This window comes from Erpetoichthys calabaricus, chromosome 17 (genome assembly GCF_900747795.2).
Source record: "Erpetoichthys calabaricus chromosome 17, fErpCal1.3, whole genome shotgun sequence".
Lineage (NCBI taxonomy): Eukaryota > Metazoa > Chordata > Cladistia > Polypteriformes > Polypteridae > Erpetoichthys > Erpetoichthys calabaricus.
In genome coordinates this window covers 23,669,092-23,695,727 of record NC_041410.2, presented here as the reverse complement: position 1 = coordinate 23,695,727, position 26,636 = coordinate 23,669,092, and the positions used below count along the sequence as shown (strand labels likewise).

At 38.8% G+C, this 26,636-nt stretch overlaps 1 protein-coding gene across 1 annotated transcript; it reads left to right on the top strand.

The window, feature by feature from the left end:
• The first annotated feature begins 4,015 nt into the window (after nucleotides 1-4,015).
• Nucleotides 4,016-5,533, top strand: LOC114667620 (chemerin-like receptor 1). The gene has a single exon (XM_028822990.2). It carries the CDS (start codon nucleotides 4,021-4,023, stop codon nucleotides 5,041-5,043), a length of 1,023 nt encoding a protein of 340 aa, XP_028678823.1. The 5' UTR covers nucleotides 4,016-4,020; the 3' UTR covers nucleotides 5,044-5,533.
• Nucleotides 5,534-26,636: the final 21,103 nt, after the last annotated feature.

Below are 26,636 nucleotides of genomic sequence, written 5' to 3'. Positions count from 1 at the left end.
CCGGGTATAAGAGGGAAGTGTTTAAGGCTGAGGTAGATGCTTTTCTTTAATTCTGAATTTACTTAGTTCCACACTGGAAACCTCAACTAACCTGTTGTTATTGTATTTGTAGCGTTTTAATTGAAACATTTGAACATTAAAACAATTTTGAGAAGAACAGGCAATTCAACCCATCAAAGCTTGTCAATAAAATTCAATTAATTTCTGCAAAGTAATGTTGAGTTGAGTTTTGAAGGTCCCTAATGTCCTACTCTCTACCACTCTACTTAATAATTTATTCCATATGTCAATAGTTCTCTGCATGAAGAAAACATTCTGTTTGTTTGAAATGTATCCTTAGCAACTATCCATCTGTGCCCCTGTGTTCTTGTTGAAGAATTTATATTAAAATAACAGCTGCGATCCACTGTACAAATTCCATTCAAAATGATGAACACTTCAGTCATGTCATCACTTAATCTCTGTTTGATTACACTGAAAAGGTTAATCTCTTTCAGTCTTTCCTCAAAACTCAAACCTTGCAGTCCCGGAGTGAGTCTAGTTGCTCTCCTCTGGACTTTCACATGTGTTGCTATGTCTATTTTGTACTGTGGATACCAATAGTGCACACAATATCACAGAACAGGCCTCACTAATTTGATGCAAAACTTAAATATCATCTCCTATGACTTGTATTCCACATCATGATAAATAACTTCACAGCCTATTAGCCTTCTTATTCGCTGCTGTACACTCTCTGGGATGTAGAAAGTGAAGAGTCCACTGTGACTCCTAGGTCCTCCTCATATCACCCATTATTGTGTATTCAAGTCTGACATTTTGAGCTCTCTCCATTTCAATTTGTAATGGCAATTGCCATGGAGGAAGGACAGGCATCCTGACTGGGATGGAGGATAATTTTTTACCTGGCTAGGAGGCCAAAATGGAACGACAGTGGAAGATAACCTGGCCAGAATGCCTGAAAATCTTCATCCCAACTGGGACAGAAGAAAAAGAGATGGACTTGTTAAACATGTGTGCCAGGAACAGCTCATTTTCCCTACATGACAGGTGGAAGTGTTTCTCAGGGCTAGACCCAGTTAGGACACCTGCAAGGTGACATGGGAATTAGAGTCCGGAAACACAACCCTGTCGTGGTCCTTGGGTGCTGCCAGATGGCACTACTGGGGGACTGCCCTGCTTTTCACATGACCAGGAAATGCTTCAGACAACCTTTACCATGACAGCAGAAGTAATCTTGGGTCCAGTTTAAAGAATCCCGCAGCCTCATCTCAGGGAGTCAGAGACAGGAAGCAGCAGGCGACACTCATTTGGAGAAAGATAGGAGGGAAGGAATTGATTGTTTGTTATATTCTTGTAGTAATTTGGTGATTAATTGGAACGTGTTGGTAACAAATAAACACCCTTTATTTGAACCCAGAATTGTGTTAGGTGACATTGTGTCTGTGGTTTGGGTCTCAGTGGTGCCCACAGGTGGTTACAACTGATCATAGGTTATCTGCCATTCCACCTAGTTTGGCATCAGCATTTTGTTCAGCTTTGTATTCTAAACATGAACACAGAATACAAAACAAATAAAGTTGAAAGATGAATATGTAATACTAAGCAATAATACTCCTTGAAAGTAAAGAATGACAGTAATTTATTGTGATGAGTTGGACATTAGTTGTAGGAGAAGCAGAGGTTAATGTGACTTTTCAAAGGCCTACATTTTAAAAACATATACAGTGAATGGTGACAGTCATAATCATGATAAAGATCTATTTACGGGTCACATAAAATTCTGGAATGTTCTCAGTCCAATTTAGGGATATCCTAGTGATACCTAAAAGACCACCACTTCCACTCACATGTGCCCAGTTTGGTACAACCAGTTAAGGTAACACATGTACTGCTTGCGCAAGGCAACAGGAGTTTTTAGAGAGAATAGGATCAGAAAATGGCACCCAGAAGTCAAAATTCATGTATGGGTCCTAACTGGGAAGACAATAATAAATAGCAAAGCTCAAGATTAAAGACCAGAGTGGAAAGGTATACAGTCATCCCTCACCTATCGCGGGGGTTACGTTCCAGAGCCCCCCGCGATAGGTGAAAATCCGCGAAGTAGAGACCTATATTTATTTTATTATTTATACATTTTTTAAGGCTTTATAAACCCTTCCCACACTCTTATAAATCTTTCTCACTCTCTTGTTAACCTTTCCCACACTCTTATAAACACTTCCTATGCTCTTAAACACTTTCTACATTCTTAAACACCGCAGACCAACACTGCACACTGCACGCAGCGATCAGACGTCAATGTGTCTGCACTCGCTTCGTGAAGGGGGGCAGCTGAACTCACGCTGAGCAGAAATGGACTTTGTTCTGCTTCTGCCAAAATGCCTGCTTGTCGCTCTGCGCGTTCGGAAGGAGGAGGAGGAGTGGGGGTGTGTGAGGGCTGAACGCACGTTCACTTAAACCCCCCTCCCCGGAGGCGCAGTACGCTCCTGCCACTTCGCATTGTCAAGGGGGTGGGGAGCTGAATGAACGCTAAGGAGAAGTGGACTTTGTGCTGGCTTTGTGCTGCTTGTCGCTCTGCGTGTCAATAATTTAAAAGCCTGTACAGCACCTATTTTCCTGTCTCACTGTCTTGTCTTGCGTGAAGTTAAAATGTTTTATAATAGTGAGATGTTACTCATATCCTTAGCCCGACATCCACATATCATATGTGTTAACAAAGTGTGTTTTATAAGTTTACATGTGTTTAAAGCATGTGGGATGGGTATTTTAAGGCTTAAACTATAAAAATGTTTATTTAAAATGTCTTTCTATATCGCGGATTTTCTCCTGTTGCTGATGGGAATGGAACATAACTTCCGCGATAGGCAATCACTTGTATTTAAAAACCCGCGAAGTCGTGAATCCACGAAAAGTGAACCGCGAAGTAGCGAGGGATTACTGTAAATCAAAAAGGGTATATGTGACCAGAGCCACAAAATATGAGATATTAATCGGTATCAGAGATCAGAAAAAATAGTTACAACCAAAAAATTAAAATCTATCAATATGAAATGAGCCAAAGATTTTTTCTTTTGTGAATCACACATTGAGCAGTTGGGAATGCTGTGCTAGTGATGTCATGACATGTGACCAATCAATGGGGCATCATGTCCTAACACCCTGTCTCCAACAAGGTGACATCCATGAAGAGAACAAAACAACACTACTGGGGAATATCAATCTTTTAAAAAACGTTAAAAACACAATGAAGCAAAAAATGAATAGATACACTAGATTCCTTGGCCATCACATAACCTGAAAGCATACTTATGTAATTTGTAGAGGACAAGGAACAGTTGTAAAAAACTAAAATCATAAGCATATGTCTTTAGAAAATGGAAAGTGAGTTGGACAACTCAGGGAAAAACTCATCCAGACAAAAATGAACAAGTAACCTCTAGATGGAAATTGGGGGATTCAGAGCCAGCACGTAGAACTTGTGCTATCCCCTCTGTATACTAAAATAAGGAGAAATGCTTCACATTTTGACACTAATTAACCATTCCTCCTGATTTTCCAAAGATTAATCCAAAGCTTTGCTTTCAACTTTCAGTAAAATGAAAAGTAAAAAGTCTGATATGTGGAGATGGATACAAGTTATCATATCAAACGTGCGTGACCTTTTCAGTACTAGCACACTTGTCTTCTGATCAAAATATGTATTATTTACTTTATTATGTCTGTGTGGACATCTTTATATTGCCCCTTGTTCCTTATTTCAATTGGAAAAAGTTGCTCAAATGTGAAAAATGAACATATCTCCATAAAGATTATAGCAGGTAGGCATCGACGTTCTAATACCGACATCAAAGGAATACCTTATTGCACCCGAGGCTTAGGGGTCAGTCAGATTTAATGGAGACAGGTGTCGCAGCCCTTCCAAAGCTCAGTTAGCCACCTAAGGTGCACAAGTGAAGGGTTTTACTATTCACAACAATAATTGTGTTTTGTGTTTTATCATGTTTCAGATCAACTCTGATGGATAATGCCACAAGCACTCCAGACGGGAGCACAATTAATTCTCTCATGAGAATGAACACAGTCGCTGTTGTGGTTTACTCTCTTGCCTGCATCCTTGGCTGCATCGGGAATGGCCTTGTCATTTTTATCACCGGCTTTAGAATGAATAAGACGGCCAACACAGTCTGGTTCCTTAACCTGGCCATTGCCGACTTTATCTTCACCACCTTCTTGCCGTTAACAATTTTCTACACTGCTAATGGCTACAACTGGATCTTTGGGAAGTTCATGTGCCAGTTCAACTCTCTCATACTCTGCCTCACAATGTATGGTAGTGTGTTTCTGCTGACAGCCATCAGTATCGACCGATGCATGGCGGTATTGGCTGCCATCTGGTCACGAACCTACCGCTCACCGCGCACAGCTAGCATAGCATGTCTCATCGTCTGGTTGCTGGCTGTTGTCCTGGGTACGCCACATGCAGTCTTTCGTGACCTTAAAGTATATCCAGATCACGTCATGTGTGGCAACAACTATTCTAGTGATACAAACCTTAGTAAATACAGGGAAAAGACTCTGATCATCACTCGTTTTCTTTGTGGCTTCCTCATCCCCCTTATTATTATCATACTTTGCTACAGTGCCATCATATGGCGATACAAAAAACTACAGCACAAGAGGAACTTCAAGCCATTCAGGATTATTGTCGCCGTCATTGTTGCTTTCTTTATCTGTTGGGCTCCTTTCCATATCATACAGCTGTTGACAATAAAAGAAGCCAAACAAACGGATACTCTTTACAAGGTCATACGGATAGGTAACCCCATTGTGACCAGCATTGCTTTCCTCAACAGCTGTCTGAACCCAGTGCTCTACGTCTGTATGTGTCAGGACTTCCGTAACAAGTTTAAGAAGTCTATCCTGCTGGTGCTGGAAAGCGCCTTCACCGAAGAGGGGCTTATATCTCAGTTGAACCACAGAAGGCCCAACTTCCAAATGGAGACTTTAATTTCTTCACATACAAAAGCCAGCACTTTATAATCCATATGTTCATAGAAGTAAATGCACTTTTCAAATATTCACAAATGTTTTTATTAATCAGTGCCTTATTACTGTCTGTTACATAACACACACAAAAAAATGTCAGCATGAAACAGCAGTCCTGTAATCCTGAATTCTTATGCATGCAAAGATTCAAGTGTGCTAAATAACCAAATAAATGGTCACAAACGGAAGCATTTCCCAGGTATCACATCTACAGAGTGACAGTTTAGGAAGAAAATATGAACAGCTACAAGAATCGACGTACTGTAGACATTATTAGTCATCTATTGTGCTAAGCAGCAATATCAAACTTTCAATAAAGAACTGCATTTGGAACATGGACAACCTGGATTTCTGAAGATACTGTCCCATTGTTAAGTTCAAGAGTAATGATTTGAGTGGCGTAGAAGTGTCATTAGAAGTTAATGCTGCCACCCAACAGTTTCCAGAGTCCTGGTCTTGGCTTCAAACTCAGGCACTAACCCAGGGGTCTGCAACCTTCACTATGAAAAGAGCCATTTTGCTCCCTCTTCCTCCAAAGAAAAATAGTCTGGAGCCGCAAAACATAACACAGCTTATAAACTTTTAAAAGTTTTTAATCTTTTTTTAGATTTTACATGTTACAACCACGGAATACAACAAACAGAAGTGCAGTGTGCATGTGTAGGCCTACTTTGAAATAAATGTAACTGAACTCTGCAGGCCTATTTGAGTCCTTCCTATACCTGTATAAAATTAAAATAAAAACTAGCCCACTTTAATATAAATAAAACATTTAGCTGTAGCTTAGCAGCTTTAAAAAAGTAAACATAAAATTCCATTTCAGTGTGCTCTCATCCTCTTCAGGTTTCCCTCTCAGCCAGCAATCAACTGAAGCACCTGAACATACAAAAAAACCTACATCAGCTCCGGGTCTGAAATAAATGTGTTTTTTTTTTTTTTTTTTAAATATTAGCCTATTAAATGCTATTGTTCTCACCTGTTTAATGTGACTTCTGTTTCTGAAGTTCGCTGCAGATCATCTCTAGCACTTTGAGCTACTTTTTGTATGAAAATGTGCTATATAAATAAATGTTGTTGTTGTTCTATGTCGGGGCTATACGATGTGACTTTGACCTTCACACAGGACTGCAGGCTCATGTGTGAGGTGGGAGAGATATTTGGACTTTATGAAGTTCATTCTTGAGAAAACTTGCTCACATAAGTATGTTGAGCCAAAGATGGACAGGACTCCAAATGCATATTTTTTCATGTTCATATATGTTTCGGGAATGGCACTCCATGTATTGAAAACAAGTTTGTCGGGTTTGGGGAGGTTTTCAATATCAGTCCATTTGTGCTCTTTAGCGAGAGTAGCCTTCTGACGGGCGACTTCTTCAAGATCCGCTGTCAGGCATTTGAACTTGGACACCCATAAATCTTTATCCGCTATGCGGCCAGTTCAATTTCTAGATCGGGCTTACTTACTCCTGTGAATGCGGATGTGTTCAGCAGGGATGGGTCGATGTCCAGGGAAGGAGAGAGTGTTTTTTTTCTTTCTGAACTCACTGAATCTTTCTCTAAATGCAGCTTGCATTGCAATAATTGTACGGTGGAAATAATCACAATTTATGTGAATGTTCACTGCTTTGAACTCTCTCAGGGAGGGGAAGTGAGAGAGTGTACCTTTCTGTACATCTCTGACAAACACTGTCATCATGCGCTCAAACACCAAAACATTTAAAGTCAGAGAATAGATGCTCTGATATTTTTATGAACGATTCTTTCATGTATTCTCCGTCTGTGAACGGCTTACCCCTCCTTACGATCTCTTGAGCTGCCACAAAACTAGCAGCTGTAGTTGATTGTGGAGAAGTGATCCACTTTTTGAAAGTATGTTTGCTCTGTTCAGCTTTCCGTTGCAGTTCCGAAATTGCTCTCTTTCGCTCATCTTCACTTGGGTATTTTTCAGTGAATGCTGAGTGCTTGTTTCGAAAATATCTTTCAACGTTACATTTTTTGTTGTTTGATAATTTATCGCCACATATTAAGCACACCGGTAAGCCAGCGTCGTTGGCGGTGAAGGCAAATGCTTCTGTCCACACAGAATTAAACTCTCTGTTCTCTTCTGGGATTTTTCATTTTTGGGATTTATTCATGGTTAGTGCAGGGGTCGCACACTCCAGAAGCCACCTGCAGGTAAAGGCGAGGGCTATAGACGTAGATGTGACGCATATTTTAGTTGACAAATTATAAATAAAAATAAAAATTAGATGTTAAAGTGTATAACAGTAGTAGTAGTAAATAAACATTATATATATTACATATATTATATAGAGAAAAGCCAAGCAAAATGACACCTTTTATTGGCTAACTAGAAAGATTACAATATGCAAGCTTTCGAGGCAACTCAGGCCCCTTCTTCAGGCAAGATGATTGCCTGAAGAAGGGGCCTGAGTTGCCTCGAAAGCTTGCATATTGTAATCTTTCTAGTTAGCCAATAAAAGGTGTCATTTTGCTTGGCTTTTCTCTACATTCATAATGGCTAACACGGTACAACACCCTAGTACTACATATATTATATACAAATTAAATTAAGAAATTGCCGTTATTCATTTTCATGTTTTTTTTTTTTTTTGTCAAGGCCAAAAGGAGCCATTACAAGGAGGCTGAAGAGCCGCATGCGGCTCCAGAGCCGCGGGTTGCCGACCCCTGCACTAACCATATCTGATCTGCACACTTTACACATGTTATGTTTTCCTCCTGGGTCTCCAATTTTCCTTTCACCTGCCAAGGACATGGATGTTAGGATAGCTAGCATCTCTGAACTAACCATATGTGAATGAGCGTGAGTGTACCCTGCAGTGGACTGGTGCTCTGTTCAAGTTTGTTTTTTGCTTTACACCTGATGCTCCTGACATAGACTCTGGCCAACTCAAAGATGGGATGGATTACGTGGGATCAAAAGTGAGAACATGAGAACAATTTCAATGAAAACAGGTCATTTGCCTCCATGTAAAGAAACTAATATTTGTGCAAAATTCCATAACAAGTGTCATTTGATGGTGATGCCCTCAAAGTATGATACATAGGTGACACAAAATTAGTTACAAGGTCAGAGGAGGTCATTTGATATTCAGTATGTTTGTGCCCTGGAGATTGAAGATGGAGCATCAAACTGCATCCTCCCCAGATTAGAATATTAGAACAATTTTAATGGAAAAATGCCAAATGACAAAGTGTACCAATCTCATTTACCTAATTTCTCCAAAACAACATCAAGTCGAGTTTTGACAGTCACTAAAATCATACTGTCCACCAGACTACTAGTTATTAATTCCATTGGTCTGTAGTTCTTTGTGTCCCAAATGAGGCGCATTACCTGCATTGTGAGGGAGTGTCAGTTACAGCACTATGGCTGCAGGATCCTCATTGTTCAGGACCTGAATGGCTGGACCAGGCCAAGGGGATGCCCACGTAACACCTGGCAATGGTAGATTGAGGGTGATTTCTGGAGGGTTGGACTCAGTCGCGTGTCTGCCTGGGTGGTTGTTACCAGGATCCCGAGCTGTTTCATTGTGTTGTGGGTGAGGCAACGCGCAGTACCACTGCATGCTCCCCAACCTGACCTGACCTCACCTGATAGAAGATGGAACATTAAACTTCATCCTCCTCACCTGCCTTTGACCAACACCAGTACCTTACCTGGGCAGTATGGCGTTACTAGAGGGTGGGCTTCTCATCAGTAATATATGGGACACTATAAATGAATTTACTGAATTGGAGAGCAAGGAGAGTAGGACAACTTTCTGGATTTCAGTCTCACTACTACTAAGGAATGGTTACTGCTTACTACTTGTTCTGGTAATTAAATGAAATGTTAGAAATGTTAGCCAAAAAAATTATCAAATATTGTTAAGTAACTGACAAAATCACAAAAAATGGTAAAATGCAAGGGTAGGGCCTCGAGTATAGCATTATGAAAGCAGAATTCGTTTTACCCAAACATCTCACAGGGTAATATAAAAAATTCAGCTACCGTGTCAACTTCAAAATAAAGGATAATAATTGTGAAACTGGCTACCAAATTTTCAGATGGCCTTACTTTACTAACTACATTCTTCTTGAAGATAAAAAGATATGATCAAAAATTTGAAACAAGAGCAATTGAGAATATTTCTTCATTGACTGACTTATAAGGAACTCTGGATTTAATAAGTGGCTAAGAAAAATCATGGCTGATCTCTCCATCCATCCATTTACTGCTCCCACGTTTTAGTACAAGCTTTAGGGTAGATAAAAGATTTTCATGACACTAATAGATTTAAACAGGGAACTGACCATGGGTGGAGAAAAAAAAGCATAGATCCTGTGAGAATACAAAATTCAACATACAGTGAACAGGCTGGGATTTGAACCAAGTTTCCCAGAACTGTGAGACATTGGCACTGAACCCTGGATCTGCCTGAGTGGCAGAGTTATCATAGATTTTAAACGGTCAGTGAGATATGAAAATAATTTAATATATGTACATGTAAAGGTAGACCTAATGCTAATCCAAAGGTCAAGTGGGTAACTATACCTTAGGAAAGAGGAAAATGGAATCTCCAGCCCAACTCCTCTCTAACCTGTCTGTATCACATCTGAGTAAAGGTCTTGCTAGGAGTGGACCTGGAAATTAATTTACAATTAATTGAAAGCTGAATATAGGTAATATAAATAGTAATCCTTGATGGTTTTCCATGACCCATACTATATGATGAAGGTGGCTACACCTTCTTCGCATGATATGTCTCCTAAGCCATAATGGATTTTAATGCTCAGAATGACTTCTACAAGTTTGAGATGGAAGTACACCCAGCACGCAAGTACCTGTATGTGGAATGTAGCTAAAGTATCAAATTAAAGTTCCACATTCTTTCAGGTACTTACAGAAACATTATCATTATTCATAGGCTATTTTAGAATATTTTTGATTGATGTAAATTGAATTACATAAAGTACTATTAATATTTAAGGTGGGACGTAGTAGAGGGAAGATAACCATAGGTCTCTGGAACTTCACTCAGGTTCTAAAGATAACATGTCATGTTGTTCATCACTTGAGTGCTGACCTTTCTTTCCATTTTAATTAAAGTTCTTACTGATGATTAATTATATATATGTACAGCTTCTTAAAGCACTTCAAGTTTCAAGGCATCTCCAGCAGATCATTGTTATTTTCCCCTAAACTGAGATCTTCAATGGTAGGAATAGCCAGCAAAAAGAAACTGAGCACTCTTTGTTCTTGTAGATTAACATTTAACATGAAAGAGAAATGGTCACTGGGTCTGTTATATAAATGGTATCCGGTGTGATGTATGAGATGTTTAGGTGAAGAAGTTCTAGAAATTGTGGACAGAAAAATAAATGAAAAGAAAAAAGATTATTTAGGCAGCTTTATTTTAGAAATTAGTCACAATAACACTTAAAGTATTTGAAAGGGAGGAGCAATGTAAATGTAATGTAATGTCCGCAGTAATGATCAAGCTGGGATAATCACTTCTTCTTTACTTGTCCATTATTTCCTTGATTTCCTGGGTCACCGAGAAAGTTTGTTTTAAAATATAATACATTTAACTTGTGCTATGCTTGTAATGAAAGAATTAAAAAAATTTCTTCTCCTTTATGGATGCTTTCTCATTTCGTCCATTTTTTATTTTCACAGACCTTGCTCCATTGACACGTTGACTTTTGTCATTCAGTTGTTTATTCTGCTGTGTAACAGACACTGACCATTGCAGTTTTTGAGACATTATGGAATCCACTCAGAAATGGTGGAAAAGCACTCGTGTGACACACAAGGGATACGTAGAGCACACTAAGACCAGCAAGGCTCATTGTGCATGTGTGTATGATGGGGCTGAGAAACCGAGAGTGAACTTAGACAAAACATTAATAAAGTTTTGTGAAAAATGACTTAAATTAATGCACAACAGAATGAAAACCCCTTCTAGTTATGTAAATAAAATCAAACTGACAGAACAGTATGGTCACTGGGTCCCACTGGAGCCCTATTGAGAATTCTACATGAGTCCATGACCTCAGTGCTTCGGTTTCACTTTTCAGACACTCCTCTAAGATTCTGCCACTTCTCTTTGCTAGGCAATGCTACATCATAGTTTATCCCACAGCGCTATGATGTTTAAGCAAGTGGTCACCTGATCTCCCTCTTGGCCATTCGCTTTTGCACCAATCGCCAGCCTCCATCCTTAGTATTTTTTATTTCAGTTTCAGTTTTCTTTTCAGTTACCCATCTCCAGTTATGTAACCTTGAACCCATATGGTAGTAACATGTTACTGGCCATCCTTTTTTTTCTTTAAAGATCTTAATGTGAGGGAGAAAAATAATACAAAATACTTTTGTGTTTGGGCAGCATGGTGGCACAATGGTAGCGCTGCTGCCTCACAGTTAGGAGACCCGGGTTCGCTTCCCGGGTCCTCCCTGCGTGGAGTTTGCATGTTCTCCCCGTGTCTGCGTGGCACTCCGGTTTCCTCCCATAGTCCAAAGACATGCAGGTTAGATGCATTGGTGGTCCTAAATTTGCCCTAGTGTGTGCTTGGTGTGTGGGTGTGTGTGCCCTGCCCAGGGTTTGTTCTTGCCTTGCGCCCTGTGCTGGCTGGGATTGGCTCCAGCAGACCCCCGTGACCCTGTGTTAGGATATAGCAGAGGTTGGACAATGACTGACTGACTGTTAACCATTAGGTAACCCTGTTGCCCCTTAATCAATTTGGTCAATTTAGTTTGTCATTAACAGAAAGTTAGAGTAACAAACTGTGAAAGCCAAACCAGATTAGATATTGTCAGTTAACCTATTAGAGAGAAGAGCAGCCAAAATATCAGGAGATCAAAACAAGAGACATCATGTGCAATAACAGTGGCACAACAATGGACAGGGTTCAGTATTCTGGTGGAGTGGCTTGTCCAGTAGGATTTCTACTGCAGAATCTTAGCTTCAATGCTTGTCATTTTTGCGTTGTGAAAATGCTGAAATGGACACAATGATCCTCCCGTCTACTCAGACAAGCTGTTTTTTCCTAGCTGAACTTGGAATGGTTAGATGAAATGTTTTTAAAAGCATCTTTAAGGTGTATCTTAAAACACCCCAGTCAAGGAACATCCACCATGATGTCACATGTTTCCTCACACAGCACTTTATTTTAGATTCTCTGATGAGACGTACAAAGGACAATGTGAGAAAAAAAGAGAGGAGTCCAAATTTGTGTAAATGTTATCACGTTATGACTCAGGCGCCGCCGAGAGTGGCAGCCTGTTCAGCAGCTCCGTGTACGACTTTATTTTTGTACTTATTTATTTTTCTACTTTTGTTCTTCTCTTTTTTTATTGATCACTCCTATCACTTTATTTTATGAGGATTCGTTCCCTGGACACACTTACTTTTACAACGTGGGCATGGATTTTTACATGCCGAGATTCGTTGTGAATTTTCCCTTGGGATTAATAAAGTATCTATCTATCTATCTATCTATCTATCTATCTATCTATCTATCTATCTATCTATCTATCTATCTATCTATCTATCTATCTATCTATCTATCTATCTATCTATCTATCTATCTATGTCCCCACTGTTCGCTCTTCATCCATCTAAGATCACATATGTGACTGTGATGGCCTTCATTCTTAATCTGAATGATTAGAGGAGAGAGATCGACAGAGAGAAACAGTGAGCGATGCAGGCTAAAGTAATGGCTCTACATGACTGATGGGGTATCCCTTAAACTGAAAGGTGAAAGATTCCAAATGTGGTTCTGAGTGTTCACATAAGTTACAGGAGTTCCTCATAGGCCTAATCATCACTAAATGGGTTATTTCACAAAGAATATGTCGATTAGCTGACTGTCACACATGTACTTATGTGCATTCAAGAGAAAGAAAGCCCACAAAAGGAAGTTGTCTGCAAATACACCAAGTATGAGGCAAGATGTTTCCAACATACAATAGAGTCATGTGTCATGAGAGAATCTTTGAAAGCAAGCTAACAACACTTCTCATATCTTCTGTTCAGTCAAAGATAGGGCAAAACTAGTGCCAGTTTGGTTATCTTATAAAGTATCAAATCAAAGTTTCACATTCTTTCAGGTACTTGCAGAAACATTATCATTATTCAGAGGCTATTTTAGTATAATTTTGATTGACGTAAATTGAGTTACATAAAGTGCTATTGATATTTATGGTGGGACGTAGCAGAGGGAGGATAACCATAGGTCTCTGGAACTTCACTCAGGATCTAAAGATAACATGTCATGTTCATCACTTGAGTGCTGACCTTTCTTTCCATTTTAATTAAAGTTCTTACTGACGATTAATTATGTATATGTACAGCTTTTCAAAGCACTTCAAGTTTCAAGGCATCTCCAGCGGATCATTGTTATTTTCCCCTAAATAGAGATCTTCAATGGTAGGAAGAGCTGGCCAAATAGAAACTGAGCACTCTTTGTTCTTGTAGATTAACATTTAACATGAAAGAGAAATGGTCACTGGGTCTGTTATATAAATGGTATCCGCTGTGATGTATGAGATGTTTAGGTGAAGAAGTTCTAGAAATTGTGGACAGAAAAATAAATGAAAAGAAAAAAGATAACTGAGGCAGCTTTATTTAGAAATTAGTCACAATTACACTTAAAGCATTTGAAAGAGAGGAGCAATGTAAATGTAATGTAATGTCCGCAGTAATGATCAAGCTGGGATAATCGATTCTTTCAAAGGTAAGTTGGGCTGTAAACGAATTGTGATAGTTGGGTCTATTGACACTGTAGATGTGGAGGTTTAGTGGTTATACGGGGTAGGGAGATGAGACAGCAGATACAACTATTCTATTCAATACTGCAAAAGAGGAAGTTCCTCGAGAACAGCCGAGTAAATAAACAGAAAAATGTATTTAGGGCAGAAAAAGGGAAGTATTTCATGCCACACTCTGGAGCAAACTGCCAAATCATGTAGTTCCAATGAAAAACTTGAAACTCGTAATATAGAAAGTAGATCTGTTTAGCTCACAGGAGCCCAGCTTAATAAACTAAGAGGTCTCCTTTTATTTAAAAAGTTACTTATATTCTTCAACTGTTAGGGGCATTATGACATTTACCAATGCAAATAAAGGTTTGAGGCAAGTCTTTAATAATAATAATAATTCTTTACATTTATATAGCGCTTTTCTCACTACTCAAAGCGCTTTACTCCAAGCTTTTAAGTATTTCTGCCTACTTCATCCATCCACTCATCTATCAACTTTCTGATCCCACTTTATCCAGTACTGTACAGGATCTTGACTGAAAGCAATTCCAGCATCATAAGGTGTAAGCAGAGACCAGTTCTGGATGGGATGCCAATTCTTTATCAGACACTCCTATGCAATCATACATTTGCTGACTTGAGCTTTTTAGTATTTGTATGGCCCCAACCAACACTATCACATGCCAGTTAATGACACTAAATCTGGACACTAAAGGGGTGCCCCCATCCAGAGCTGGCTGTTCAACAACAAAAAATAAGGAATTTCCAAAGCAGCTGTCTTCATCCGGTTGTTTCCATAAGGCAGTGCCTCCAGAATCCTCCATCCTAAATCCTCACTGCAAATTCAGTTTTTCAGAAATAGTTTTGCTTGTCTCTAGCGCCTGCCAATGATAATTTCTTCTAACCATCAACGTAAAAAAAGTACCCATGAACCGTAATGATTCTTTTTTTTTTTTTATTGTATTGATTTTATTAAAGTCACACAACATTCCATACAAATAGATCAATTTTACAAAAATAGAATTGAAAACAAATCAACCCTCACCCCTGAGAAAGAGAGCATTGGCAGCAGAATAAAACTTAAAGCTAGTAAAAATAAGTAAATAGATAAATTAATAAGTGAATTTAAGATAAATCGAGAAGGAAAAGAAATGGGGAGATAATCTGCTTCCTCGTGCTTTAAAAGCTTATTCTAAAATGTTATTGATCAGATCCTGCCAGGTTTTGAAAAATTTCTGCACAGATCCTCTAAGTGAGAATTAGATTTTTTCCAGTTTCAAATAATATATAACATCAGTTACCCACTGACTTAAAAGAGGAGAGTTAGGATTCTTCCAGTTTAGTTAAGGCAATTACAGTTTGTTTGTCCTTCTCCTATTTAAGCCCCTCTGGAAGTACCCCAAACACAGCTGTTAGTGGATAAGGAGGGATTGTGACACCAAGGCTGTCTGATTGGTCCAGAATGATGTTAATTTGGTGCAGGCCCAAAACATGTGACCCCAGTGAGGCTGGAACTTGATTGCAGCGTTCACAGGTTGGATCTTGCCCTGGAAACATTTTGGACAATTTTAAGCGAGACAGATTTGCTCGATATATAATTTTGAGTTGAATAATTGTATGGTTTGTGCATATGGAGCTCAAGTGAATGCTCTGCATTGCCAACTTCCACTCCTTTTTTGAGATGTTGAGTGAGGGATTCAATGGTTTTAAATGTTGCAGAAATGCTGACTAAGTCCTCGAAACTGAGCAATATTTTTTCCAGCATAGAGGGAGGTGGGAGGTGAGGAAAATCGGGCAGGTTCTGTTTAACAAAGTTTCTAATTTAAAGGTTAGTGAAAGAAATGTGTTACTGGAAACTTAAATTTAGAATGTAATTGTTCGTAGGATGCAAAGACATTGTCTATGTAAAGATCTCTAAGTGATTTAATCCCAAACGTTTTCCATACATTAAAAACTTCATATGTTTGTGAGGGTTGAAAAAGGTGGTTCTCGTGCAGAGGTGCCACCCATAAAAGATTCTCCATCTTAAAATGCTTCCTACATTGTTGGAACTGCAACAATTCTAAGAAACTTTATTCCCACCACTGACCAAAAGTTATTCTACTATTTTGCCAAAGAATTGCATTACTTTGCAAAAATTATGTGTTATTTGGAAAGACAAATGCAGTATTTCTCAGTAATCATTGCACTGTTTCGCAAAAATACTGCCTTCTGTTGCTGGTAACATAGTATAAACACGTGCATTAGTCATCTGTGATATCTATTGACTGAGTGCAGGTTCAGAGCACTGTGAACAATTCTCAGTTAATTAAAGACTATAGATTATATTAATTACTAAATACAGAACTAGTACACACTTAAATGCAGATTTGCTAAAACATTCAAAAAACAAGGCAGAAGGTGATTACATTTAAATCAAAGTCAACAATATCAGTCCATTAATTAACTGTTGACATTTTGTAGTCTCAATTTAAGATAGTACATTATTACAAAAGACAGCTTTGACCTTAACTTCCAATTTTTCCAGGAGTTATTTCCATGAAGCCTATTGTTACATTGGCACTTACAATTGCAAGAACTAAAAGTATAGATTAGAAATAGCTTGCTCACTTTCTCTCCTCCCCACCCCCCACCAGCCCCTGTGCCTCCCCAATTTGCCTCCCCATGTGAGGCTAGACCACACTTCATAAAGTCCCAGTCCTCTGACATATCTAGACACAGAGTGCGTCCAAAACAAAACAAGCCCCCCATCATATAATTGTGAACAAAACAAAAAAAAAGTGGCCGAGAAGGAAATAGGATATATAATTACGGCATGAGTCTTGTTGCGAGTGGATCAAACAGCAGGTAAGATCATCTTTGCCTTGCCAGGACACGATTCATGATTGCATTCAAGAGAAGTAAAAATGTAGAACTTGCCTTGGATTGACCACTTTCAATTCGGCAGGATATCCGATCTTGGCTTTCTGTAAGCACTGTTTAATGTTGTAAAATGCGACATGTTTAGCAGCTGTTGAAGGAGAAGAAATCAGGGAAAATACAAATGCGGTTATTTTCAAATATAATCTCTTGTGTCTGTCTGAGAAGTAACATTATATTTAACTCAAATTATAATTTGTCAGATCACACAATGAGGCTCCTAGGTTTTGAAGCATTCAATCCACGTATGCGGTAAGCTGCTGCTATCTCGGTCCTCTCCAATTATTTTAGAAAATGGTTCAGCTATGAATTAAACTGGGTTTGGACTTTCACAGTTTTCAGGGGGACCTTTGATTCTGATATTATTCCTTCTGTATCAAACTTCCAATGCAGCTAGACTGTCTCTGAGTACTTTGCCTTCAGAATTTGCAGCTGTTGCTTTTCCGTCAATGGTAGATGCCAGTTGTTCAACTATTTCAATACAAGTCGTGAACATTTTCTTAACATCTTCAAACTGAGCACCAGATTCTCTAAATTTATTCTCAAATTTAGATGCATTTTCCTGTATTTTTTCCCCAATTTTTTCCTTAATTTTTTTAGCATAGCTTTAAAGGTTGCTTCAGAGCAATTACTTAAACATTTCTCCTTGTCTTTAATATCCTGAAAGAGCTTCTCGTTTGTCTTGTGTATGTCCATTATATCTTTACTTGCATCATTTATATCCTTCTTTATATTATTCTTGAGCTCCTTTATGTCCCCTCCAAGAGCAGGGGCCATTGCGACGATCATTATCTTCAGCTCGGACAGATCATTTTGGTCTTCGCAGGTGAAGTAGCAAGCCCAGTTGGAGTTTCTGTTGCTGGCTCACGAGGGGTAATTGACAACATGGAAGGTAACGCCATTTTCAGTTTCAATGAACCTTCTGGATTTGGCGAGTACTCCTGGTTCAACTCACTTGTACATTCGCTCCCACTTTCATTCTCGGCTGGAGACGATGCAGCAGCATCAGGTCGTGGAAGATTTTTACTTTCGCCTATCTATTCCAGGTCAGTCTCTGGCAGGCCATACCTTGAGCTTGAACTTGAGGTCTGTTTAGGCTTGGATGAAGCTTTAGCTGTCTTTTCCGTTTCTTTCTGAGCCTTTTTTTCTGCCACTCATACTTATATATGTTTGAATATACAGTAATGTAATTGAAGCCCCTTGGGTTGAGTAAATACAGGATACCTAGGGATGATAAAAAAAAGAAAAAATAACACCACTCCTAATGGAGTCCCATCTCAGACGTCCATCTCCTGAAACAGATGAGACCATATCCCCCATTAATTAATTGATGAACTACAGCTAACTGATAATGGTGGAGATTAAAACCGTAAAAGAGAAAGTCAAAAATAAAGTCATAGTCCAGGAGACCTCGGCGATTTTTTGGCCGTCTACCTGCTCCTGGGTTTTCTATGGTAGAGTCTGTGCTGGCCATCCAATCTGATGAGAGAATCGTTCCATCCGGGGATTCCAGTGCCCCTTTATCTGAGATGACTTTTCCATATGCAGAAGAACAGCCTGGCAGTAGAGCAGTGGCACCAAGTGCCACATCCAGATACAGAGAAGAGAAACGACATAGAGGGTGTAAGATTGGCGCTATATTGCGCCTGAACCGACACAGATTCACACGGGAGACATGGGTAAAATAAAACAAATATTTATTTTCTTCAGCTGGAGGGAACGTCTTCCCTGTAATCCCTCCAGCCACAACACAGTCCCAAGCACAGTACACTAAGAACGCAATTTAACTTTCTCTTCCTCCACCACTCCCCTCTGGCAACTTCGTCCTCTTCCTCCCAATTCTGGCTGATGAGTGGTGGTCGCTTGCTCCCTTTATTGGGTACCTGGAAGTGCTCCAGGTGCTTGATTGCCGACATCCGGCTGCACTTCCAGGTGTGGCAAAACCAACGCCCAAAAGGGGCTAGCAGCTCCTGCTGCAGCACCTCATGGCGGCGCCTGCAGAACCAAACAGCGCTACACAGAACTCCAATACCCATGAAGCCCTGGGGGAGTCTGAGGCACCGTTGCAACCCAGGGAGGCTGCCATCTAGCTTCGAGGGGAATATACTGGGTTTCCCACCCTTGTCCTCCTGGTATATATAGTGCAGGGGCGTCCCGGCCAGGCATGAGCCCCGGCCATCCATCACAAGGGTTAGTAATGGTTTAAAAATATTGTGATCCTTATATTTCTGTACAAATGATTAACAAACAGAAATGCAGTATGCACAGCAAATCAGCAGCTCTAGTCAGGGTAGGCTAGACCAAAGTAGTAAGTCTTCAGCTGGGATTTAAAAACTGAGACTGAAGGGCCATCTCTTATATTAGCAGGCAGATTCACTCCATGGCCTCAGGGCCCTGTAACTAATAGATCAATCCCCCAGTGTTATTTTATTAATCCTTGGAATCTTAAGTAGGCTGGCATCTTGAGATCTCAATGTGCACTCTGGTTTGTAAGTACTTATAAACTCAGATAAGTAAATAGGGCCTTGGCCATTTAAGGCTTCTGAAGTTAAAAGGAGATTTTTGAAATTAACCCTAAGCTTAACTATGAGCCAGTGTACGGACTTGAGAACTGGAGTTATGTGTTCATGATTTTTGGTTGGTGTAATCATTCTCGTGGCATCAGTTTGAATTAACCTACACACTACATTTAATCTTACAGATTGTGGAATTACTGAAGGAACAAAATAATTAACTGACTACCAGGGAAGATAAAAGAAAAGGCATGAACAACAAGACAAATTAACAAAATAAAATGTGTGCATGGAGTCTTATTGACCCAAGTGTCCTTTTTGGCTGTCATTTCATTTGTGGCTACTTGATGATTTTACTTTGTTGTTTAGCAGTGGTCTGTGCATCTTCTAAGTGAAACAGCACACCTCCTGTTTCTTGTAAAACATGGAAAAAAGTAGTGCTAGGCAATGTTAGCTTCAGCACCTGTGGATGATTTTTTATTTCATCATTTAAAGTCCGAAAGAAACTATTTTTAAAAATATCTTATTAATAAAGGTAAGACCATGTGCCTCTGAACACTAAGTTCCTCCTTCATGATAACAGAAGTTGAGTTTAAAGCTAAATAATTAAAAGTGAATGAATAAAGAAGAGCGACGCTATCAGACTGACCATAGGGGTCATGTGAAACATTGTTGAACAGGAAGGGCGAGGAGTTACATTTAAGGATTGTAAAAATGAGCTGTACAATCCAACCAAGGGGGCATATTTGAGCAGTTTGACATAATGCATGATGTATTGGATTTGTAAGCCACTGCATCCACACACATGGTAAGGGACCTCAACTCAAGGCAATTTAAAGAAGATCAGCAAGAAGTTTCACAGAGTAGAGCACAAATTAGGATAGCGTGTTTCCAAGTCTGATTCTAAAGTACCAACCAATTTATTCATCAAAAGTAAGGCATTGTCAATAGCAACACCTTTGCGGCTCACGGGCCTGCCTAACTGCTTGACTCATTCTCCTGTTCTCCTTCACCATTTATTCTTTACCTTCTGGTTTCTTCTGCCTCCTTGCCCTCCTTATCCTGTAAGTCCAGCTGGCTCCAAGCTTGCAGAAATCAGGGTTTGAAAGCTTTCATAAGGACAGATCTACGAGTACTTCCAGGAGTATATCTGGTATTCTGTTTGCATAGCCAGCATAACCAGCAAGCACCTGTGATCATTAGTAATCTTAAACCTAGGAGATTGTCTTTCAGGAGGCTCCCTCTGATGAACCCAAATAGCTTAGGGGACTACAGTTCTCCTTACCAAGCAGTAGTCTGATATATTAAGATGTCATGCTACTGTTGTTGTGATCTTTTGAAGCGGTGCAACCTTAAACCAAGTCCTTCACTTTACTGTCTTTTCAATCAGAGAATGTTCCCAAAAACCTCCTGGATGGGTTATTGAGATCTTCTCCAGTCTTTGTCCCCAAAAAAACTCTTGAACAAGATACCAAACATCTGGCAGTTCACTTCACTCCACAATTGTGCTTTAGACTGACTATAGAGGTTTCTCCAAGAAACTAAAATAGAAGAATCAAGACAGAAGACAGTTCATTTGTCTTGTCAATTAAACACTGCTCCAGGCACCCCAGAGAAGACAAAGTATAATACAGCATTAAAGGACATGTCAGGGGGTCCATATTAAGTCTTAAAGTCAATAAGCCAGAATGTTCGGATTAAAAAAAAGATTTCATAAGTAATCTTAGCGCTTGGTTTACTTAACACGCCCTAGTGGACAAAAGAAGGTTGAAATGTTGTTGAGGTCATTGCAGGTATTATAGGATCACTAGCCACGTTACCTGATGAACACCATCCTTACCTTAAACCTTAAGTCTTTCTTAATTGAAAAATCTCAGAGCGCATTTATTATACAATTGCAATCAGAATATTACAATTCTATATTCTCTTGGACACTCTATTAGGTTATTACAATCACCCACACAATCAATGGATGTACTTTGACAATTTCTGTTATGAACAGGCATTTTTTATATGATTTTGTTCTTTTATTCATTGAAGCATTCTTTTCAGTAGGAGATATGCATGTATTTTTTCACTCCATTTGGTCTGGTATGGTGGACAGTTTCTAGGCTCAAACAATAAATTCCAGACAGCAATGAACAAATACTGCACTTAATAAAGAGATAAAAAATGAATTTGCTACCACATATTACGGATGTCTCCTGATTTTGCTTGGCTCCATGTCTACATTATATATTGCTACCTTTGTGCTTAGATGAAACCAAAAACATTCACTATCCATTGACTGATCTGATACAGAAGCCCATCTTCTGCATGATGGACCATGCCCCAGAAGTTCTGACATGTAGAGCATTGAGACAGAAAGCTCTTGAGGACTGCCTTGCTCTTGCCAATATGGTTACCATAGTATGAAATTATGATTAAAAGGATCAGGCATGGGTTTCTTCAATCCCAATATGTGAATCTATTACATTAAAAAATGCAGCAATGGCAGTAACTAATATTTTTCAAAGGCTTGAAGTATCTTTTGTAATGCAGTTTGTAAGACAACTAGACAGAAACAAAGGGGGACAGGAAAATGACATAGAAAATGACTGGTAACCAAAGTTCTGCCTCTGTATTCATCAAAGTTTTCTTGACCTGAATGTCTGTTTTCCCATACAGTTGTGTCTTATGATTATATTGAGTTACAAAAGACTGCATATGGAAACCCTAGAAGCTCAGCTGTTAACAATGCAAAGTGAGCATTGTGCAGTCATTGATGGAACTGTGGTTAGATGACAGGCACCACTGACCGGCAACAGTTTACACAAATAACCTCCATCCATCCATCCATTTTCTAACCCGCTGAATCCGAACACAGGGTCACGGGGGTCTGCTGGAGCCAATCCCAGCCAACACAGGGCACAAGGCAGGAAACAATCCTGGGCAGGGTGCCAACCCACCGCAGGACCACAAATAACCTTCCATGTTGAATTGGCTCATGAACTTCAAAAAGCTCCAGGGTGAGCCAAATGCAGCACAGTAAGTGTTGAAATGCAAGAGGACAGTAGATACACAGTCACCATTGGGCAGATTAAGAAACCATACTGTGCAGACAGTCTTCCTCATTCTCAAGCCAGTAATCGAGGTGACAAAGCCATTCTGGACATAGCCAAGGACGCTGGGCAAAGAGGGAGGCACAAAGCATTAATGCGTTTAATGTGATGCAAGATTTGTTTCCAAATGGCATATTTGGGGAGTTATCTAAGACAATCTGAAACAAGCGAAGAAACCATTGAACATTTTTATGATTATGACATTTGGGTCCTACAGTACAGATGTCCATGTTATTTGAAAGAGATATTTGGAAATGTTAATGATTGACTAGTGACATGAGGATGGTGAACTGAATGGACTCTGTTAATTCGGTAAACTTCTTATGTTCTTATGGCTGTGGTAGTCTAACAGTGCAGCATGATTTCACCTCCTACAGCTTGCTTTTCATTTCATTTGATGCTTATGAATGTTTAATGTGATCTTGTTCCGAGTTGATATGTAAGGATGTTTCAGGTTGTATTCTTGGAATGAGGATCAATGGTAAATGTAGACTGATTCACTAAGGTAAGTGGCTCCTCATATGTGACCCTAGCCTAGTCATTGTCAGATTGCCTTTTTTATGGATACTTCATTTCCCTCCACATAAGACATGAACATTAATCTGATTGGTGAAAAGTGAGTGGCATTCCTGTTGAAATAGGCTCCAACTACCTAGAAATCCCAGAAAACGGTACTTAATAAAGCCAGTTTGGAGAACAAAGGGATGCATGATGTACACCTCAATAGATCAAAGAAGAAACTTTGATAATGCAAGGAAATAACAATCAATGCAAGATGAATGATGAAAATGTCCTCTGCTTGCCAAGTCAGTTCTGAATTAAATGTTGAGTCTTTTATAGTTGGGCACAAGGTAGAAAGAGACCAGTCTTGGATGAGGTCCATTCATATTATCAGTCTTTTATTCCAGTATCAGTAGTTAAGAGTTTGTTTAGCCAATCAGTGGAAAAAAATAAAGACACAATGCTGAGATATAAAAGATATTTATTTCTTTTTTGGTGTCAATTGCTTATTTAAATTTTAGTAAAGAAAATAATTAGGTTATGCAAAAACTATAAAAATGATTGCAAAAAAAAAGAAATAAAAAAGAACAAAAACCTTCCCCACTAATGTTACTACAGAATAGGAAAGAAACAGGTATTGCCATTATAATAATAACACAATCAATGATGGCAAAATAAGATTATTAATAATAATAATAATAATAATAATAATAATAATAATAATAAGAAGAAGAAGAAGAAGAAGAAGAAGAAGAAGAAGAAGAAGAAGAAGAAGAAGGGGGTCTCTCTCTGAGTTGCTGTTCCAAAGATTTTTTTTCTTATTTTCTTAGGCTGGGGTCTTATTAAAAAACAGGGTCTGTTAAAGCCCATTGAGGCATTCCTTGTACGAGTTGGGCTATATGAGAAATAAACTGTTGTTATTGTAATAATAATCATAATAATGATAATGGGCAATGATGTGGTGTAGTGCGTTTGATAGCTTGTATGTTCCATGTTCATGTAGACCAGCGTTTCTCAGCCTTTAAGTATTTGCGACCCGAGTTTTCATAACAGTTTTAATCGTGGCCCCCCTACAGTTTTTTTGAAAGTAACCCACTAATACCAATTTGTTCTTTTTTAATTAATGATATATCATAGATGCATATTTTTTCATGCCTACTTAACTTTTATCGACATTTATCTAACTCTATATTTATTTTTCTAGTATCAGAATGTAGTTTAAGTTAATTTGTTTTGGTTTCAATAGATGTATTTTTCATATTTTCGATTCTTGTTTTCTTTTTTTCACATCTTCGCACCCCCTTTTTGTTACTTCGCGCCCCTCTAAGGGGGGCCTGCCCCACAGTTTGAGAACCACTGATGTAGGCTTTTCTCCTGGTGCCCTCCTTTCCAACATAAGCATGAACAATTATTTTTATACATTTTCTAAAATGTATTACACATTAACTAAACATCATATGAACATGTATTATTCACCAAAAATGGAAAGTCACCTTCAATATTTTCCCCAAACTTTAGTGCTTGAGGAAATTAAGGACCTCATTGTGGCAGCTATGTTAAGTACTGATGGTGATCTACAAAGGGTCTGGGACCATTTAGAGGACAAGCTTCACATATACCCTGAGATTAAGAAAAAACCTGTGAGAGTTCCATTGCAAATTGGTTTTTGCTACATGTTTATATGATAATTAGTTACTGAGTAACACATTTTTGAAGTGTTAAATTAATTTTGAATCATCCTCCATATAAAGAACAAAATGTGTTTGTTCTTCATTCCTTTGGACACATTATCTACAAAACGTTTCAGTGATCATCCCTCTCATCCTGGAGGCACCTGCGAGTTGTTCTCAAAAATAAATAAATTGGATCTCTGCTGGCAACAAGCCTGCTTCTGTATCTATCCAATGAGGCTGCAGCATTTGATAGTAGGACTCTCTGTATTGGTGCTCCTCTCTTTGGAACTTTCACCATTATGACCCCCCAGAATGTAATTGTGCCCACCTTGGCGGGAACCTTATGCCATTGCTTAAACTGTTGCTAATATATGGATGTTGATTTTTAAGAAAAAAATAATGGTCAGCAAAATGTTACTGCACTATGAGTTCAAGGTTTCACAGAGATGTTTAACTTATAAGAGCTGGTAAACTACACATATAGCTGAGGGTTGCGGTATGTAAAGTGTTTAACAAAAAGCTGAAAAACAGAGATGACCTAAAAATACTAAGGACAGCACTAGGAGATTTTTGCAAAAGCAAACATTCAAGAGTGAGATCTGGTAAGTGTTGACCCCTTGTTTAAATGTCATATGTAGTTAGAAGGAATCAAGTGCTGTTGGATAAGCTAGAATGTGGCGCTATCTGCTGTCGCAGAGTAGCATTTGAAAGCTGAAACTGAAGCGCTGAGATCAAGGTGAGAATTTTGAATAAGGCTCCAGAGAGCCTGCAGTCTGTCAGTTTATTTGATTTTATTAAGAAAGGTCCAAAGGGTTGCCATTTTGTTATGCAGTTATTTAAGTGATTTTTCACAAAACTTTATTAATAATGTTTTGTACAAGTCTGCTTTTGATTATTCTCTGCCCACACACAACAAGCCTTGCTGGTCGTAATGTATTCTACGTATTCCCTATGTATCACAACTTCTGCTTTTCATGCCATTTTAGGATTCTACAATGCCTCAAAGCCTGCAGTGTTCACCGTCTGTCATACAGAACAGTAAACAACTGAATGTCAAAATGTCAGTGGACCAAGATCTGTGAAAACAGAACAGGAAGAAAAAGGGTAGCACCCATGAAGAAGAAAAAGCTTTGCATGTACAGAAAATATTTAAAGCAAACAAAAATGCGTGGGTCTCACTTTCTTTGGAACTACAAAAGATCAGGGATAATGGATGAGAAAATAAGAATTGGTTAACCTATTACTGTAGCCATTACCAACATTGTTCTTCGCTTTCTAATGCTTTAAATATTATTTTTCTCATTTCAAAATAAAGTTGAGTCACCGAGGAGCCTTTATCTTTCATCTGTTTGCGTTTTTCTCTGGCCACAACTTCTAGAACTTCTTCACCTAAACATCTTGTACGTCACACCGGATACCATTTGTGTAACAGACACAGTGACCGCTTCTCTTACACCTTAAGCGTTTCATTGTGCTTACTACTATGAGTTCAATTTATGATAACAATGATTTTTCCGTTTTTTTTTTTTGCTGATTATTCCTCCTATTAAAGATCTTAATTTATGGAAAAATAGCAATAATCCACTAGAGCTGCCTTGAGAAGTGCACATATGTATAATTTATTAGCAATGAGAACTTTAATTAAAAAGGAAAAAGGCCATCATTTGAATGAAGAATAATATGATCTGACATATTTAGAACCTGAGTGAACTTCCAGGGACCTATGGGTATATTCCCTGTGCTGCTTCTCACCTTAATTATTAATAGCACTTCATGTCGTTCAGTTTACATCAATCAAAAGCACACTAAAAGAGCTAAAAAAATTTGCTTAGTAATGGAAAGAATGCAAAACACTGCTTTGATATTTTAGCCACACATTCTACATACAGGTATTTGCATGCTGGGTATACTGTATATGCTTGTACATCCACCCCAATGTTGCAGAAGTCATTCTGGACATTAAAGTCAATTAAGGCCTAGAAGACACATGATGCTAAGAGAGTTCAGCTCTGGTATAGCCACCTTCATTGTCTCATTGTGTGGGTCATGGAAAACCATCATGGATCACTGTTTGCATTAACATTATTCTGTGTTCAGTAAACGGCAAATT

Bases quoted from the DNA above. Each gene is read 5' to 3' on its own strand.
- LOC114667620 (XM_028822990.2), top strand. From the start codon at position 4,021: ATGGATAATGCCACAAGCACTCCAGACGGGAGCACAATTAATTCTCTC.